Source organism: Pantherophis guttatus, chromosome 4 (genome assembly GCF_059756535.1).
Source record: "Pantherophis guttatus breed Tessera chromosome 4, ASM5975653v1, whole genome shotgun sequence".
NCBI lineage: Eukaryota > Metazoa > Chordata > Lepidosauria > Squamata > Colubridae > Pantherophis > Pantherophis guttatus.
In genome coordinates, this window is record NC_142066.1 from 41,676,847 (window position 1) to 41,697,569 (window position 20,723).

The 20,723-nt window shown below is 37.8% G+C and overlaps 1 protein-coding gene across 23 annotated transcripts in view; it reads right to left on the reverse strand.

The window, feature by feature from the left end:
* PPFIA3 (PPFI scaffold protein A3) overlaps positions 1-20,723 on the reverse strand; it is a 66,260-nt gene that overhangs the window by 32,750 nt on the left and 12,787 nt on the right. For all 23 annotated transcript variants that reach the window (XR_015733761.1, XR_015733760.1, XR_015733759.1 and 20 more), the window contains 5 exons: positions 10,964-11,065; positions 9,345-9,509; positions 6,799-6,873; positions 1,271-1,351; positions 225-443 (listed from right to left, as the gene is read on the reverse strand). Coding sequence is in view for 18 of the 23 variants with exons in the window: in XM_087892003.1 (XP_087748129.1) it covers positions 225-443; positions 1,271-1,351; positions 6,799-6,873; positions 9,345-9,509; positions 10,964-11,065 (642 nt within the window). In the remaining 5 variants the exon portion in view is untranslated. The remainder of the gene's footprint in view (positions 1-224; positions 444-1,270; positions 1,352-6,798; positions 6,874-9,344; positions 9,510-10,963; positions 11,066-20,723) is intronic.

Sequence of the window (20,723 nt, forward strand, 5' to 3'; positions counted from 1 at the left end):
ATCTTCTGAATTTCATAAGCTGAGACATTTGAGTATTTATTTATTGCAGACCTGTCTATCCTAATGCCCACTTGATAGGTTTAGATTGCAATTCTTACTCTTTGATCATGTTAAGTGGGAAGATGAACTTTCAGCATACCCAGAAGAGGTCAGATTAAACACTTGATCTAGAGAAGAGGTAACCTGCCATAAAGTACAATGGAATACCAATTATTGCCTTTTACCTCCTTGAGATCTCTTTGTAGCTTGGCATTAATTTCTTCAGACTTAATAAGATCTCGTTGGGCAGTGGCTAACTCTTCCTCCAGTTCTGCCATCTGCCGACAGAGCATGGTAAGTCTTTCTTTCAACTGGGATAGTTCTCCTCTCTGGCGCTCCAAAACCTCTTCTAGCTCAGATTCCCGACCCCCACGCCCCAAATCAAGAGCCCCAGATCCATTAGCCTAAAGAATAAAGTAAATAAAAAGAGATTCATGTATTATAAGTTAATCCTGCTCGATATGAACGTTAGGTTTTCCTCCTCCCCCGACTCTTCATGTTCACTGCATAAGTGAGGCCTATAAATTACATATAATGATCATGCTCTGTATGCAAAAAAAAGAAAGAAAGAAAGAAAAAAATCCTAGCTTAAATCAGTGACATTTCTGTGGAGGCAGAGGGATTTTTTTAAAAAAAATCTCATTTATATGATTAGATTGGTGTTGGCAGAAACAACACTGCCACATTATCTACACACAGTCTGATTCACATGTTAAACTCACATTTTATAATCTCCTTTTGACTTTCCCACATGAAGCACACTAAAAACTAAGATCCCTTAAAGCTAAGGGTAATCCTCAAGGTGTTTTTCCAATTCTTGGAGCCCTAATGATTCACTATTAGTGAAACATGATGTTAGGAGGAAAGAAGGCTGCATAAAGAACCAGAAGGAACTTAAATAGAAAAATGTCCAGAGCAATTAGGGACATTCAAAAAACAGAATACCTTACAATTGCTATATAAGAAGTTTTCTTAACCCAATAAAAATTAAAAATGTCTCCGTAGAAGGGCACAATGAATAAGTATGCTTGACCTAACCAACTTTTTAAAGTACCGCTCTATACTTTAACAGAATAACAAAGTTGGGAAGGGACCTTGGAGATCTTCTAGTCCAACCCTCTGTTCAAGCAGGAAGCCCTAAACCATCTCAGCAGGAAGCCCTAAACCATTTACCATTCTTTCTACTATCCTTTTCTGCTTTCCCTCAAATTTGCCTTCCAGATCCACTTACACATAATTGGGCATCTCCTTCTTTGCTGGAATCATCTAGGCCAGATCGGCGTCGGGCAAGCTGCTCTCGAAGGGAAAGGGACTGCAGATTGGAAAGAGGTAGTGAAATTTTTAAAAGTGAGATCTGTTAAATGACATACAATTAATTTTAATGAATAAGAAATAGATGACAACCAGGACAGCCCTTTCAGCAGCAGTGAAGATTCTTTTAGTATGGAGGATATATTACCAACATTACATACTGATTACTACCCATATGCTCCAGCATAAAATGTTATGTCCACACTGTTTCATTATCATGAATTTTCATCTATATTCTCTGACTGCGTTCATCCATAGGACCATGTCAAGATTTTATGTAACCATGATTTGTTCAATAAATCAATGTGGTCATTTCCCACAAAGTAATAAACTAGTGCCTTCTGGCACCCATGATATAACTATCAGGTTTTGTAATAGTACCATAACCCAATACCCTATGAAATCTTCCTGAAAGTTGCAGTATAACTACTTTAAAACAATTCCCAGAGATGGTCTATAAGAATATCAAGTTCAATATGTAGTGGAAATAAAAAGCCCCTAAGTCCCTAAGCGGGATCAGGGAAGTTGCATTCCTTCTGTCTTTTTTCTGTAAAGGATTAGTGTACTTTTCAGAGTATAAGACACACCTTTTTCCCCAAAAAAAGAGGGTGAAAATCTGGGTGTGTCTTATACTCTGAATGTAGCCACACCCGGCTTCTCAAACGGAGGTTTCAGAGGCTGGTAAAAGCATCAGAAATGAAGCTTCAGAAAAGAAGTTCCCAAACAGAGCTTCAGAAACTTTTTTTCTGAAGCTGTTTCGGAGGCTTTCAGAGGCAGGAAAAAAAGTTTTTTCTGAAACGGAATTTCAGAAGTTTCAGAGGCAGAAAAAAAAGCAAAAAAACAAACAAACAACAACAACAACAACAACAACAACAACAACAACAGCAAGGCACAGAGCTCACAATCAAGGAACCTATTGCTAAAATTCACCTCTGGGAACAGCTAATTGGGGGTATTCCAGGAGGCTGATCCACCTGCCAATCAGCTTTTTTCTTATTTTCCTCCCCAAAAACTAAGGTGCGTCTTATACTCCGAAAAATACAGTATCTACCTATCTATCTCAAAACTGAAGAACTAAACTGAAAAAGGCCAAGATAATTAGTGTCCTCCAAAAATATCTGCAGCTGCACAAATTCCAATCTTTCAAGCATCTTGCTCAAAAAGGCTATTTGTGACAGAACAGTTGTTACCTAAAGTATGAATATCCAAAGGTGGATTCTTCTGGAATGGGCAGATGATTGCCCCCACAGCCCCACTCTATCACACAAAAATGCATTCACTTGTCCCTTCAGTTGTTCCAAATAAGCCAAGATAAGCAATGATCAAGAGCTCATGTAGAAGGCTAAACAATGATACATCTTGTCCTTATTCCCAAGTCTCAAATTCCATGTGAATGTTATATCTTCAAGAAAAGACCATGCAACAGAAAGCATGACAAAATGTGACCATATTCACCAGATGATGATGTGGCCATGACAAAGGATAACTATAACTCAACATACTAATATCCTGGCTGCGTCTCTCTCAAGGAGAGATAAAACCTAAGTCACAATGTACCTCATTTTATGTCTTAAGTCTAATAACAGTTTGAGATAGACTCAGATAGAAATTGTCACTGAGATCATGAAACTTTGAGTTAGCCTTGTGCAAAGTATCTTAGGGTGATTGCTAAAATCCTCCAAGATACTGCCCTAGAGTTCTCCAACTTCATATCGAGACTACTTCCAATGAAGCTGCAGCACAACAGGATGGTGGCTTACCAACCGTACCCTTAGCCTGTCTCCTTAACCAAAAAGGTCTTAGAATCTTTCTCAGGTTGGGGAATCTTTCTAGGAAGCAAGATACCAATCTCCTGGCCCATAGAAACCCTCACATCTGGATAGATGCTGCACTGAGAATTCAAAGAATCACAGCTGAATCAGCTCTATAACTCTTTCTCTGCTACTCAGATTTCAACAAAGTATATCAGGTTAGCTTCTGAGTAGGTTTCAATAAGATTCTAAGCTAAACCCAAACCACATTATAGCTTAGTGCAGGGGTGTCAAACTCAATTACATTGAGGGCTGCATCAGGGTTGTGTTTGACCTTGGGGGGAAGGCGGGGGGCCTTCCCCCCAAGGGTGGCCATGACTAGTTCGACGTCATTCATGTCAGGGCGCCTGTGGTGGCCCGAACACTCTGCCAGCAAAAACGGGCTCCTGAGCTCCGTTTTTTGCTGCGACAGCCTCCTGCAACTGCTAGCAAAAATGGAGCTTGGGAATACAGCTTATGGCCCTCACGAGTTCTGTTTTCGGCTGCGATAGCCTCCTGCAAACCTCTGCCAGTGAAAATAAGCTCCATTTTCGCTGGCAGAGGCACCGCAGGCTGGTTCTTCGCTGTTTCCAGGGTGGCCCTGCAGACTAGATCTAAGCACCCTGCGGGCTGGATCTGGTCCCCGGGCCTTGAGTTTGACACTGCTGGCTTAGTGTAAGAAATTAGCTGTCCTCTAAAGTCTATAGACTGCATTTCACAATAACTACTTGAATTATGGCTTTAGGGATGAGATAGGTCATTGAAGTGAATGTTTGAGAAAATGCAGATCCGCAGCTGTAAGTATATCAGATACTCTGTAGAAGTTAACTGGAATAAATAAACATCTTTAACAGCCGTTGATATTTTTTTAAACAAAGCATCTCAACCTCACAAGTCGACACAGAAAAGCAAGTTCAAAGAGTAGATACCTGGAGTATTAAATTTGGACCTCCAGAAAAAGTCTGCAAATATATTAAATAATTTGTTTTCAAGCAATAGCCCAACTTACATTTATGTGCTACCTTGCCTTCCACTATATTCACAACAAAATCTCCAAAGACACAATTTCTTACTACGAGCAGCTGTGGGACACTCTGATCATTGCATGATTCACCTTGTACCTGCTTACAGGCAAAGACTTAAAACTACAAAACCAACAATTAAATCAGTGAAGACCTGGAGGGAGGAGGCAAAGTTAAAGCTACAGGCCTGCCTTGACTGCACTGATTGGAATGTTTTTGAAACATTCCTCTGCAGACTTAGATGAACTCACAGAGACTGTAACATCATATGTCAGCTTCTGTGAAGACCTATGTGTACCCATCAGGAACTTGTGAATATACAGTAACAACAAACCTTGGTTCACAGCTAAATTTAAGCAGCTATGTCGTTCCAAAGTGGAAGCCTACAGAAAAGGTGATAAAATGCTGTACAATCAGGCCAGAAATGTATTAACAAGGGAGATCAGAGCAGCAAAAAGAAGCTAAGGAATCAGTTCTCAACAAATGAACCAGTGAACATGTGGAAAACTCTTAAAAATATCACTAGCTATGGCAAACTTCCTTCCCAGGCTGAAGGAAATCAGCAACTGGCAGATGACCTGAACGTGTTTTACTGCAGGTTTGAAAGGAAACTACAGCCACCTATCTCTACAACCCCCATCTCAGACACACCAACAACAGCCAAGCCTCCTGACCCCATCCCACTGGGTTCACAACCCCTAGTGATCACAGAAAAGGAAGTGCAAGACCTATTTCACAGACAAAAACCAGGAAAAGTTCCAGGCCCAGACAAGATAACTCCTTCTTGCTTAAAAGTCTGTCCTGACCAATTGGCCCCATCTTCACCCGTATCTTCAATAAATCACTAGAGATGTGCTATGTTCTTTCTTGCTTCAAACACTCTACTATCATCCCAGTGCTGAAAAAGCCCACCATCAAGGAACTGAACAACTACAGATCAGTTGTTCTAACATCTGTAGTCATGAAAACCTTTGAAAGGCTAGTGCTGTCCCACTTGAAAACCATCACGGATCTGCTGTTAGACCCCTTGCAGTTTACATACTGAGCAAATAGATTGACAGATGATGCTGTTAATATGGCTCTGCGCTACATCCTACAACATCTTGAATATCCAAAGACCTATGCAAAGGTACTCTTTGTAGACTTTAGTTCAGCATTCAATACCATCATTCCAGACACACTTCTAACTAAGCTAAACCAGCTACAGGTACCTGAACACACTTGCAAGTGGATCATAAGCTTCCTAACAAACAGGAAGCAGCAGGTGAAGCTAAGCAGAATCACATCAGATACCTGTACAATTAGCACAGCCCAGCCCCGCCCCCCCAAGGCTGTGTGCTCTCTCCACTTCTCTTCTCTCTGTATACCAATGACTGCATCTCTAACGATCCATCTGTTAAACTACTGAAGTTTGCAGATAACACAAGAATGATTGGTCTCATTCAAGACAATGATGAATCCGCATACAGATGGGAGGTTGAACAACTAGCTTCGTGGTGTCACCGGAACAATCTGGAACTGAAAACACTCAAAATTGTAGAAATGGTGGTAGACTTTAGGAGAAACCCTTCCATTCTTCCACCTCTCACAATACTAGACAACACAGTATCAACTTATAGCTATTGCTATAAGTGCATTGTAAGCTGCCCTGAGTCTTCGGAGAAGGGCGGCATATAAATTGAACTAATAAATAATAATAATAATAAACAGTAGAGACCTTCAAATTTCTAGGTTCTACCACATCACAAGATCTAAAATGGACAGCTAACATCAAAAACGTCATCAAAAAAGCACAACAAAGAATGTTCTTTCTGCGTCAACTCAGAAAACTCAAACTGCCCAAGGAGCTGCTGGTCCAGTTCTACAGAGGAAATATTGAGTCTGTCATCTGCACCTCTATAACTGTCTGGTTTGGCTCTGCAACCCAACAAGAGAGACACAGACTTCAGAGGATAATTAGAACTGCAGAAAAAATAATTGCTACCAACCTGCCTTCCATTGAGGACCTGTATACTGCATGAGTCAAAAAGAGGGCTGTGAAAATATTTACAGACCCTTCGCATCCTGGACATAAACTGTTTCAACTCCTACTCTCAAAACGACGCTATAGAGCACTGCACACCAGAACACAAGAACAGTTTTTTCCCGAACGCCATCATTCTGCTAAACAAATAATTCCCTCAACACTGTCAAACTATTTATTAAGTCTGCACGACTATTAATCTTCTCATCGTTCCCACCACCTATCTCCTTCCACTTATGACTGTAATTTTGTTGCTTGTATCATTTGTACCCTACGACTATCATTGTGTTGTACCTTATGATTCTTGATGAACGTATCTTTTCTTTTATGTACACTGAGAGCCTATGCACCAAGACAAATTCCTTATGTGTCCAATCACACTTGGCCAATAAAAATTCTATTCTATTCTATTCTATTCTATTCTATTCTATTCTATTCTATTCTATTCTATTCTATTCTATTCTATTCTATTCTAGTGAAATCACTGATTTCTCATGGGAAATCATTGATATTCAAAGACCCCCCAGATTACATTTGTATGACGAAGTATTTCTGGAGTACTGTTTAGGTGCCCATAATATCCCTGAAGATAGAAGCAAGACCTCTTTCTTACCTCTTGATTAGACATTTCCAGCTCCTCCTCTAATACTGCAACACGCTCTAATGCCACTCGCAGCCGTTCTCGAACCTGCCATGAATCAGAGATAGTTACAATTAATGAAGTAATACAGGAATAGCTGAACTTCCAGGTGAGAAAATGGTGAACTAGATGTCTGAAACACCAGAGATGCCACTGTAGTGACAATTTATGGACTGGCTCAATCCAACAGAACCTCTCCAATCAAGGAAAGGACAAGAAATTACCCTCTTGAGTTCCACATAGCTGCTTTCAAAGATCACAGACAGCATTCATCCTGCAGGTCTGAGCACTGAGAGACAAGGAAAGCCATTAAACTCTGGTGCAGCCTTTTTAAGGATACTGGGTTTGTCTAACCTCACTTTTGGATTTACAATGATTTCATAGTTAAAAGATGTCTTCCAAACAAAAAGTTTGAAAAGCTATATGGTGGATATAACCTAACTTAATTATACTTCATCCCCCAAAAGAAGAAGAATTAATGAAGAGATTAAACAGTTTAGAGTATAACAAATAAATCAAAAAGTTAAGTGAAAATGTAATTTAAGGAAGTTTTAGCAATAGCACTTAGACTTATATACTGCTTCATAGTGCTTTACAGCCCTCTCTAAGCGGTTTACAGAGACAGCGTATTTCTTCCAATAATCTGAGTCCTCATTTTACCAATCTCAGAAGGATGGAAGGCTGAGTCAACCTTGAGCCTCGTGAGATTTGAACTGCCAAATTGCAGGCAGGCAGCAGGCAGCAGAAGTAGCCTGCAATACTGCATTCTAACCACTGCGCCATCACAGCTCAGTTTAAATGAATTAAGGGACTACATAAAATTGGAATCCAAATAATCCTCAATTTATGATTACAATTGAAGCCAAAATTTATGTTACTATATAAGACATAGCAGTTGTTAAGTGAATTTTACCCCATTTGACGACTTTTTTTTGCCACAGTTGTTACGTGAATCACTGCAGTTGTTAAATTAGTAACATGATTGTTAAGTGAATCTGGCTTCCCAAATTACTTTGTTTGTCAGAAGTTCGCAAAAGGTGATCACGTGACTCCAGGACACTGAAACCTTCATAAATATGAGTTAGTTACCAAGTGTCCAAATTTTGATCATATGACCATGGGAATGCTGCAATGGTCATAAGTGTGAAAAACGTTCATTATTTTTTTCAGTGATATTGTAACTCTGAATGGTCACTAAATGAATGATTGTAAGTCAAGACTACCTGTATTACGACTTTTGCTAAGTTTTTTCAAAAACTGAGTAGACCAAAAATATTTTTGTGAGAACATGAGTTGTTTATTAGGAAAGAGATCATTGGCGGAATGTTGAAAGTAGGATCAAAGAAGCATGATGCTTTATGAATACAGAAACGGGCACTAGTGGGAACTAAAATTCCAAGCAGGAAAAAGAAAAAGTGAAATTTACAAAATGACAAAGGTATGACACTTGAGACATTTCAAGTGATCTTTGAAGAGCTGCAAAAGAAATTAAACTGACAGCAATATTTTCTGAATTTGTAAATGCAATTTTTGAAGAAGATTCTAAAGAAAAGTAAAAGATGTGAAAGAAAACTAGATGGAAGAATTTATAGGCAGATAGGATGAAGAGGTGAAACAAATTCTATCTGATGTAGAAATATTGGAAAATTTTAAAAAAAGGAATACAAAACAGATGATAATCAGAGTAGAATTAAAAATTATAAAGAAAAATTTGAAAAATGATCTGTGCAAGGACATTGCTGGATATTAAAAAAAGTTCCTGATCTAAAGCCTTGAAGAAGAAGAAAAGCTTGAATGCAGATTTAATCCCACAATAGCAACTTGATGAATTAAAGATTAACATTGTTAGAACAGAATATAAAGTTGACTTGATCAAAGTTAAAATGAGAATTATTTTTATAAAATTCTAGAAATCCTATATGGACTTTTATCAACATTTGGATATAAACTATAATGATTTTTAGATTTCTGAATGGGTAAGGTGGGATTTGGGAAGAAGTGAATTATGTATGTAACCTCATAGGAGATGGAGAAATATTAATTTGCTTGTACTGGTTGCAAGGAAGACTGGGAATCACTTCTTTACATATTTTTTCTATCTGTTTTCTTTCCTCTGCTGTTTTTTCTTTTTCTTTCACATTTTGAATTTACATTTCTTTCTACTCTTTTCTTTTTGATTTCAGTTAATATTATCCTTCGGTACTGTAAAACTTTTTAATAAGCATTTTTTTAAAAAAAGAAAGAAAGGAATAGTTATGCCTTTGTGTCCTAGGCTTGATTGTCTCTGCCTTGTGCCTTGTGCCTCTGCTTGATTCTTCAGCCAATTCAGTTTTGCATCTTGAGAACAATTCAAAATAATTAACCCCATATGTGCTACTTCACATAGTGAGGGCTTCTAAATGAATTTTAGCCAGCAATAATCTCGCTGATGATGAAGGAAATATTCAGGACAGTACAGGTAAAGCTCCCTGTCTCCAAAAGCTAGTCATTCCCGTTTGCCCAGTCAATAATATTTTCACCTTCTCATCCAGAGCTTTGTGATGTTCAAAGAGTGACTTGAGAGCCTTCAGCACCTCCACCTCACTGGAGACTCCAGCTGGGGACTGAGCTTGTCGTTTCACTACAGTCATGCGAAGGGAACGCTCGTGTCGTGATACTAGGCATTCTAGATGTTCCAGCAGCAGCTAAGGAGAAGCAGACAGATGAAGAAGATGAAAGACTGAGGAAGATACAATTCTGTCACAGTGGATTCAGACTCAGAGTCAGAAGAGGGAACCCACAACAAGCAGTCAGCTCCATAGTCAGCTCCCAAAGTGAGAGAAGCAGCCAGCTCCACTTCCACCAGTCAGATTGATTGTTTGAGAAGGCAAAGGAGGTGGGCCAACCTCAGCAGACAAACTGCCATCGCACTCTGATGATGAGGGTACAGAATTACTGCTCCCCCACCCAAAAAAGACCTTGGCAGGCTGCAAAGAGGTGTCTGCAAGACTGCTTGCACAGAAAGAGTCTCAGCCCCACTCGGATTGCTTCTACTACTGTAAAAGCACAAGTTTTCCATTGACAACTACTACCCATTAACTCCCACTCTGTGCACCTTGACTAATGAACCTCCCAATCCTGACATTGAACCTGGCCAGCTGACAAATCTGCTACAAGCTCTGACCTCAGATTCCACTTGACTGTTCTCCTGCGTGCCGCATTCATTTGGATTTCTTGAAAGCTTTTGATTTGGAACTCTTGCTAAACTTTGGGGAGAATTTGTCTCTATAGTGCAAGCACATGTTTACAAGCCTCATTTAGTAAAGAACAAAACTACCCCTTCATGTATTTGTGTCCTGGGATAGGACAGTCACTGGAAGGATAGCAAATGCCAAAATCATCAGAGTTGCAGGACTCTGCACAAATGTTCATTTGTTTTGCAGCCTTCCCTCTTTTCAAACATCCATTTCCATAAGTAGATAAATTAGGGCCAAGATGGTGGCATTTTCAAACAGCAAGGACAGAAAGGCAGTTTTGCTTTCAGATACTGATGGAAGCTCCACTGGGGGGGGGACAGCTTTTGGAAGCAGAAGGAGTTAAGTTCTACTCTGATGGGAGACTAGGAATGGGGAGGAAACAAGAAGACAATTTTTTAATGAAAATTAAAGAAACAGAGAAATTTAACGAATAACTAATAAGTAAAATAAATAATAGACATTAATAATTACAAAATCTCCTTTTGCCTGTACAAACATCTGCATCAAAATTATTTTTGTGTAGCATTTTACCAGCGCATATACACAGTTATATATAATGAAATAACATAATGAGAAAGGAAACTTGACTGTGTACAAGGCTTTAGTCCAGTATTTAGAGTGGTGTTTAGGATCATATACTGTATGCTTGTATCAATAATATAGCAATCAAAGTAATCTTATAAAATAAATGGAATATGTCAACAATCCATTTTGAGGAAAAGTGTTTTTTATCAATAAATATAATAGTTATATGAAAGTAGTAGTGAGTAGTGAGTCTGGGGAAAGTGAGTTTGGAGAAAGCTATCATTTAATATTACCAATAAATATACTAGAATTTGGAAAATTCTAGAGTTCAAAATAAAATTGGAAAAACAGCATTTTGTATTCTTTGTAGATCTTACCCGTGTGTTGTTCCGTTCTGCCTTTAGTTCTGAGATCTCCTCCTCACGCTCTGACAGTTGTTCCCTACATAAATTCAACTCCTTAGTAAGTGCTGCAAATTCCTAGTAGAAAAAACAGAGTCGTGGTAAAGAGAAGCATTGAAAGGGAAACAGAGACTCTCATTTCATGCATTGATTGTATATGTTACGATACACTGATCTCCTGGAACATTGAGAAAATATCCTATTTTTATTTTTCTGGCCTGTTCTATAATTTGCTGGCAGCTTTTGGAATTCTCTTGAGAGTCATACTCTGGAAGTACACACAGCTCTGGAACTCAGTTTAAGCAACTTGGCCTTGATTATAAACTTACAGTTTAACTAGGAAATGAAAATAGGACCAGTGAGTAAGTCAAAGATCTGAAGTGAGTACAAAGAATAAAAAAGCAAAATGTTCCATAATGCAGAACTACATAACAATGGAGAAAAGTCTAAACAAAAATGCATAGGAATCTAATGATCACATTCACAGATAGTACTCAATTTACAACCAGAATTGAGACCAGAATTTCAATTGCTAAGTAAGGCATTGTTAAATGAATTGTGCCTGATTTTACTTTTTTTTGCTGGCTATGGTTGTTCAATGAATCACTGCAGTTATTAAGTGAGTCATGTGGTTATTAAGTGAATCTGGCTTCTTCCATTGACTTTGCTTGTCAGAAGTCATCTCAGATCAGAAATTGTGATTATGTGACCCTCGGATGCTGCAAAAGTCAAAAATTCAGGTTGGTTGCCAAGCGCCGAATTTTGATCACCTGATTATGAAGATGCTTCAACAATTGTAAGTACAAGGATCAGTTGTAAAGTCGCTTTTTTCAGTGATGTTGTAACTTCGAATAGTTACTAAATGAATGATTGTAATTGAAGGATTACCTATATAGCAGTCCAAGGAAAGTGGCATGTACATCCAACATTAGATGGTTGAACAGAATGAACAAAGGTGTTTGCTTTGTTTTGAAATCCTGGGCTCTATACAAAATGATACTTAACAATATCCTGCATACCAACAGTTGAGTTTTCTAACTGCAGTAGCTGAGTTCAACGATATGCCCAACCATTTTTCATGGGTTTAAGCATAGTGTGTGAATCCATCTATTAAAGCAACCCAGGCAAAAAAATGAGAGAAAAGTCAAACTGGAGTATCAAAATGTATGTTTTTTTCATCAAGTATTATTGTAACAAACTAAAATTTTGTCTTCTTTGCTTTCATATAAAGTAAAACTACTATGCTCATAGCATAATGACTCAAAGCTGTATTATACATATTTTTTCCAAGCAAAGCTAAAATGTAAGTAGTGTTTAGTTCTGCAAAGATAGATTTGAGACAGCAATAGTGAGAGAAAAGATTAAGTAGAGTTACTCTTAAGTCACTGCTTAGTCTTTTTAAAAGTCAGATCTAATCATGGTCTTCTGTTCGATCTGTTCTGGGCTATTATGTAATGAAGGTACCGTAAAATAGAATGCTGTCTTTAGTTTCTTTCCCTTCTCAACTAGAAATAATAGCTGTAGTTCAATGTATTTGGAGGGCACCAGGTTGCAGAAGCTAGTTATTTCAAATAAATGTATTATAGCCCTTTAGAAGTTTCAGTAGAATAGAAGAACCATCAGACAAAATGTTAGTCTATTTCCCAAAGACAAGCATGCTGGCATTGTAGTCAGGTTGTTAAATATAACAGGATCATCTTTACGCATTACTGAAGAAAAGAAGTATTTGTTCTAATACAGAACACACAATTCATTTTCTTTGGACATGTTTAACTTCAATGTTTCCAGAATTTTCTATTAACATCTTGGTAATTACTTGCTTGCAGTGCTAAGATCTGATTGTTCATACTGTTGTAGTTTAAAACAGAATTTCTGTCCCCTTCATGAAGAGTCCAATCTCTCTCCTGCCCCTCATGCCTTTGGATACACTGACAAATGTCATTTACAGAGTATTCATATACTGATGTACTCATTTGCACATCCTTTCTTCCTAGAGATCACCTGCTCTTTTACAAAGCATAACTTGCAACTGTTTCAGTGACTGAAGGAATTAATAAATGCATATTATTATAGTTTAGGCTGGATTTGGTATTTTTGTCCACCTATCAAATCTTTCCCAAAGACACGGGATAGGCAGATGTTGTTTGATAATGTTAATAGTATCAGTGCAGGATGTAAGCTGTTCTAAGTAAAGCTGTCTTTTGTAATTGATTAATGGGGATTTTGTCAGTGCCAATGGGATTCAAGGTACTCCAGTTTGGGGACTGCACTCAAGATGCCTATTACAATTATTGCTACAAAGGTTTTTTTTTGCCATAGTGGTTCTATTTCTATTTGTACATCTTTGTAGTTTGCCATCTTCTCCAGCTCTTTCTCTTCTATTTTACTGCCTCCAGGTACTGCCATGTCCATCAGACATTGTCTTTCTTATCAAAAATTGTTGTGTGACAAATATTTAATTGCTTGAATTCCACAATCCCAGAGCACTGTAGCATCTTCACTTGTTTATTTTGTGGTTCTACTATTATGTTTATTTCATTTATTTTGCTCATCATTTTTAAATATTAAAAAGTGTTTGAGTGAGGAAGCTCTGTAGTGTAATAGGTTGCAGATGATCTATGTCAAATTAATCAGTTTTCTACTACAAATATAAATATGATGTTTCTCCAAACTGAGGTACTCATGTTCTTCTTTCTTTCTTTCTTTCTTTTTCTTTCTTTTCTTTTTTCTTTTTTTCTTTTTTTCTTTCTTTTTCTTTCCTTCCTTCCTTCCCTTTCTTTTTTCTTCTTTCTTTCTTTGTCTCTTTCTCTTTCTTTCTTTTCTTTTCTTTTCTTTTCCTCCTTTCCTCGTTCCTTTCTGCCTGCCTGCAGGTAGTCCTTAATTTACAATCATTCATTTAAAAAAAAAATGCTTTTTAAATGCTTTAAAAAAATTTTTTAAAAAAGTTTAAAAAGTGGTAGCACTTTTTACTACCTATTACCCGAACCGTTTTTTTGTGTAAAGTGTAATAGTTGGTTTGTGAGCTCTCTGTGACTCTGTGAGGTTCCTGCTTGTTGCATGGGCCATTTTGTGTGAAGTCCAGCTGCTTTTGCATTGTGTGCGAGTCTGCTTTTGCATTTTTGTGTAAAGTGTGATAGTTGGTTTTCCCAGTCACATGACCACCAAGCCACGCCCAGCCAGTCACATGACCACCAAGCCACACCCAGCCAGTCACATGACCAAGCCATGCCCAGCCAGTCACATGACTACTAAGCCATGCCCATCAAGCCACGCACAGAACAGGTAGGGGAAATTTTTGAATTTCACCACTGGATTAGTTTAATGACCACGATTCACTTAGCAACTCCAATGATTCATTTAACAGCTGTGACAAGAAAGTCTATAAAATCAGGTGCAACTCACTTAGCATCCACCTTGCTTAGCAACAGAAATACTAGGCTCAATTTTGGTCACAACTCAAAGACTGCCTATACCGTTTAGCCATATAGACATCCTCTGGGGCTTCCCGCAGTAGCTTCCATCTTTGCACTAATGTGCAGTGTTGTTCTTCAGAAACTTCTCTTTTGAAGTAAGGTAAGTATTACTAAGAAGTTCCTCAGAGTTGGTAAAAAAAATCAAGATGGCAGCTGCAATTGTGTGAATGAAGCCCTGCTCTGTTGATCATGGAGCTGCTATCTTGACTTTTTAAAAATTCTTCCTTGCAGATACCCCTATCAGACTGTCACATCTTTAATACACTGCTGTTAATATCACAAAGTAATTCAACAATACTGACTCTCTATACCAGTTAAACCTACTGAGTCTAAATCACTGGTTGTTCCTTTTTTTGTTTGGCTATGAATTTATATTAATCTGTTTCATTTGAAGATAGCCAGAATTTGCTTGTTATGTAATTCAAATATCACTCTGATTTTTTTCATTTCAAAAAGGCATGTTTTTAAACTATGGATAGAATAAAGAAAGAAAGAAAGTTCAAACAAGATGTTTTGTAATTTGTTCCATACTGATTTATATACAATTCATATATTCAACAATTCTTTTAAAAAAATAATCTAGCTTTTATCCCTTCTTATCATGGCTTGCCTGTTTACCCCTCACATGTTAATTGATTCTGCATTGTCTGTGACATTTAATGTTTATTATGGCTGAATTTCACTCATGTTATTACCAATCCATTTCTCCACTGCAAAGAGATTATTTTGCATTATTTTTTTATTTCCTTTCCCTATTTAGTTTGACATGCATGATTTAGCATCACACAGAACCTTTCATGTGGAAAGATGCAAAGAGAGTGGTAAGAAATAAAGTGCAGTTAACCTGCTATTATTAATATTAAATTATTTCTTTTTGTATAAATGATTGACATTATCAGGTTTACTGTTTTTATTGTTTTAGTCAACAGGGATATCTATGTCAATTTATATAGAGATATGTGTATTGTATAAATTAGAACTACTTTAAGCCAATTTAATATTATTTAAATGCAATGCAGCATAAATTTAAATAAATGCATGACATTTTCTCCAAGTTTTTTTATTATAACCTTACTGCAGATCTGACAATTCTTTAACCACTTTCAGGGCCGGATTTTCCTATAGGCTAACTAGGCTTCAGCCTAGGGCCTCAAGATCAAGAGGGGCCTACATTCCCTACATTCAAATTGTTAGCAAAATTAAAATTACACTTTCACTATAGGTGAAAGGGCCTCATAAGTGGAATAGCCTAGGGCCTCTTTTCATCTAAATCCGGCCCTGACCACTTTGATACCTTTTGAACATATATTGATTCAAGTTGATTAAATATTAAAACTATTTTATTTTTACTATATAAAAAATGTACTATATAAAAATGAAACTCTGCATTTGAACTGAAGGCAACAGCCAAAGACAGTTACAATGAAATGCTTTGCTTTATTTTTTTTATGAGTAAAAAACTGCTATCCAAACAAGTCAAACCCAGCAAACGTGAGGACCATAGTATAGTGTGCTTTAAATTATGCTTTTCATAATTATTCCAATGTTTTAAAAGCTCAGAAATAGGAATCTTAAGTCCTACAGCCAGAATTTCATCTTTACATTGTTTTTTTTTTCTTAGCAAAAGCTTCCAAAGTCTCTTCCATATCCGGAATGTTTGGATTTAATTTGGAGCAAGGCATGTGGTGGTGAGGAGAAATTGAGGAGAGGGGGGGGGGCTCAGCCTGACATTCTCAAAATTCCAGTCAAGTCACTCATTTCCATCTTAGATGTTGGGGACCACATGTCAAAATGGCAGCTTTGTAGATTTTCAGGACCCTTATGGCTAATAGTAAAATATATCACTATATTTATGTTATTATAATGTATGTTGATAATAGTAGGCAGTCAGGTGTCATCCAGATGTTTTAGGTGCTAATTCTCACAATTCCTTTAACTGATTGAGGACAGCTAAGGTACCATACCAGACAGCCTAGTCTTATGCTACAATTCCAGAAAAAAATGCATATATATTCTAAACTAATAATGATTTCATAACACCCCTTATCACCTTTTTCTTCTCAATTGCACAAAAAACAAAAAAGGAACATAAAACAGCAAAATATTGTTCCTTATATAAAAGAATACACATGGCAATGTATACTCACTTATACAGGATCTTAACAAAGTCTTGTTTTTTAAAACTTTGTAATGATTTCATCTTTAATGTTATTTAAAAAATGGCAGCAGTCCTACAGCAGGGAATAGTGACTGGACAATTACAAAATGCCATGTTGTAGCAATAAGTATCTGCTTATCTCTTAAAAATATATTTTTGAAAAGAAATGTGAATAGTTGCATTAAAATTGGGTAAGCTCACATTTGCATCATATATACAAATATTAAATCTGCAAGATATTTAGAGAATCATTGTTTGAATAACAATTTGTGTCCAAATGATGAATTTACATTTTCTAAACTCCTAGTCTTGAGAATAAAATGTAGGACTAAAAGGACCTCAGAACTACCAATGGCCTTAGTTGTATCCCCTGATTATCACATTTCTCTGCATACAGAACTCTCCTCAAAAGTGATATAGAACTAAAGAGGGCAGGGCAGAAGAGTGCAAAATGCAATAGATCATTGTTGTTGAGAATCAGGCAACATTCAAGTTTAATAAATTAAATTATCCAGAATATTTGTGTTTCCACTTTTCAAATCCTATCGGACCAATTCCATTTCATCTGCATACATTTTTATTTCTCAGTATTATGTAAATAAAAGTTATTATCAATGCCAATCCATTATTGTCGACCTCATGGGGTAAACCAAATAGGAATCACAAACAGACAAGATAATTCTACTTTATTGTAAAGCAAGAATGAAAGTATATCTTATCCCGCCATCTCCTTTACAGCCCCAAAAACTTATCTGAGCCTCTTGCCCCTCCACTATCCAGTTGCAGGCTGTGCTGTCTCTGATCTGACCTTTTTCTTTTCTCTTAATCCAGTTTCCCACATATCATCAAAATTTACAGGTAGTGCTCGATTTACAACACAATTGGGACCAGAATTTCGTTGCTAAGCAATGTGATTGTAAACTGCATAGTCACATGACAGCATTGCTTATCTATGGCAAATTAGGCATTCCTATTGCCAATGTAATCCAAAGACCCACAGGACATTAAGCAGCAAGAGGCAAGAATCCCAAGTAAAGAAAATGAGAGGACATGGAGGAATTATGGGTATTAATTCAGCCAAATTTATTTAATTCATTTTATTCGATTTTAAATTTTGTATATCTATGTGTTTTATTTCATGGCTGTGCACCGCCCTGAGTCCTTTGGGAGTAGGGTGGTATAGAAATTCAATAAAATAAATAAATAAATAAATAAATGAGGGAGGCCTGGGCTGAGCCACACAGGGTGCCGTGCAGTGGTGGGTTGTCCCCGGTTCACACCGGTTCTATAGAACCTATAGTAAAACCGGCGGGAGGCCCCGCCCACTGACCCCGACATCACCAAAATGCTTCTGCGCATGTGCAAAAGAGCACGCGCGAGAATGAAGTGAATGCATGCATGCGGCCCCGCTGCGAACCGGTAGTAAAGGTAAGTAGAATCCACCCCTGGTGCCGTGGTATAGTGGAAGCCCAGGAAAGCTGGAGAAAGTATATACTGGGGCTCAGAGGTTTCTTGGCATGCTCTGGCTTTGGGGCTACAAGCTTTTTGCAACTCCAAAGTCACAGTGCACCACAAAGCCCTCTTGCACTATGAGGAAAGACTAGAGTTGTAGCACACCAGGAAGGCCTTTTGCACCACATGAAACCCAGTTCAAGCCTGGCCCAGCAGTGTGGCACAAAAGTCACTGAATCCTAGGAAGCAAGCCCAGCCCAGTCCCAGCCACAGTGGCCCTTGTTTCCATGCAGTCTGAGACCCCTGCTGTACTGCACTCTTCTGCTCCAGCTCATTTTTGTGTTCCTGCTGCTGCTGAGGCAATCCCACCACAGTCCTTCATGAGGTAACCAGTTGTCACGTGAGGCCATCTTCCCAAGGCCTTTCCTCACAAGGAAACTGCCGTGTGTGATCTTGGGAAAACAGCTTGTGTGGCCAGAAGCTTTTTGGTCAGCAGCAAAAGCAAGAAGTTGAAGGTCAGGGAGCACAGATGTGGGATGGGTGGGGGACATAGGCCGATGAGGAGAATCGAAGCGCCTCTGCAGTTTAGGTTGCCAAGGCAAAATTCAGGCAGGTTGCCAAGCGCCTGAATTTTGATCACATAAGTTCATTACGTTACTTACTGGTTGTAAGTTCCTTCATTTGGTGCCATTGTACCCTCACTCACTGAATAAGTGGTTGTTAAATTGAGGATTAGCTGTTTGTCAAGAGATGGGAAGCCTGCAGACTTCCATAACTGTTAATTTCAAATTCTATCATTCTCCATCTCCATTTGTATGTGGATAGATATTGGTATTTATAGCCAGAAGATATAAATCCACCATGAATTATAGTAATCAGAGATACTCCTAGTTCATTATAAACCAATTAAAAATAGCCATTATATAAAGCAGGGGGCCATAGGTGGGGAACTACTTTCTGTCAGAAATGTGCCAGTTTTCTTTGCTGTTGGTTTCAAGTAGACTTACCAGATATCAGAGGTGGGCATCACATATTGTAAACAACCAGTGCACCAGAAGCAAAAATGTGAGCGGGTGTGGCATCGAAAAACTGGCGATTATATAGGACATGATAGCACCAGGGCGGGTGGCGGGCCTAGCCATTTGTCAGAAATACCAGTTCACTTGAACTAGCAGGAGCCCTGAGCCCACCACTGCCAGATATTCAGCAAAAGGAGAACATATTCTATTTTCTGTCCTCAGGTCTTTTGTCCCACAGCCACAGCATTAAAATCAATTGTCAAGGTAAATTTTGAGTGTCTTCTGAAAAGGATTCTACAGTAGTCATTCAATTTTTTTCATACTATGGCTCTGTAAATTGTCTGTTTCCATGGTACATCGATAGACTTGACAGCCTAGATTTACATTACTTATTTCCTGATTCCAGCAATTGGCTTCAATCCAGCCCTTTCAAATCTATGATCACTATAGTCTGTAGATCACATGACTTACCATACATTTCTATGATGAAATTTGGAAAGTGCATCATTGTCTATTCTATATTAATATGGAATCAGTAATATAGAGTGATCTTGAAAATAAACATTTGTTGCAAAATTGTGACTGAAAAACTAGTCTTTTTTATGCTGGAAAAAGTAATATCCTATAGATGTAGATTGCAGACCTATTGTAGGTACATTTTTTGAAGTGTTTCATTGTAATTTTTGTTTCTAAAGAAACTAAAGAAATTAGTGTCTCCTAATCTTACCCCCAACCCCACCTTTAACCTCTTGTCCAATTGTCTTGTCTTTTCCTTTGCATGTTCAAGTATCTGGCACCCTAGTTTCAAAGCATAATATCACAGTATTCTTATTTTGTGAAGCATTTTCTGAATTTTACTGCTTTGAAACTGCTGGCTGTTACATTTCCTCTGTTTCCTTCTAAAATAATTTCATGTATTAGAGTTCTGTCTAATTGCTAGGAACTGCAATGTAGGTCCTTAACAGGAAAAGAAGATATCAAAAGAAAAGAAGATATGAAAAAGAAGTTATCAATACATGAATTATTTTAAAAGAAAAAAAGCTGCTGCACAGTTTATTTGCACAATCCAATATGTGCCCATATGTGTCATCAGACAGAATACCCAAAGGGATGTTTTCGAAAATTAAATATTCTTAAATTTACTCTAAACAAAAGTACAATATGAATATAGAGTATACTTAGCCCAAGGAGAACAGATTTGCACTTTTGTAGTTTTGAACTACATCCTCTGATAGAACAAAGACATCACTGTAATTCAAACACTGATTTTTATCTTTCTTACCACTTATAACTGGAGCCCCCAAATAAACAACAACAACAACAAAATACTTGTCACCTACAGTATTTTTTTCAATCTTTTTTCCTCTGACACCAGGTAATTGTCATTAGCTACTCTTACAATGAGTGCAGTTTGATACCAGTAGTGGTTAAGGCATCAGGTTAGAAACTGGGAGACTATGAGTTCTACTCCTGTCTTGGGCACAAAATCTGCTAAGAGACCTTGGGCCAATCACTCTCTCTCAGCGTAGGAAGGAGGCAATGGCAAATGGCACTTCTTAAAAACCTTCCCAAGAAAACTACTGGGATTTGTTCAGTCAGTTTCTGAGAACAGGTCACATCTTAACAAAAGGAAA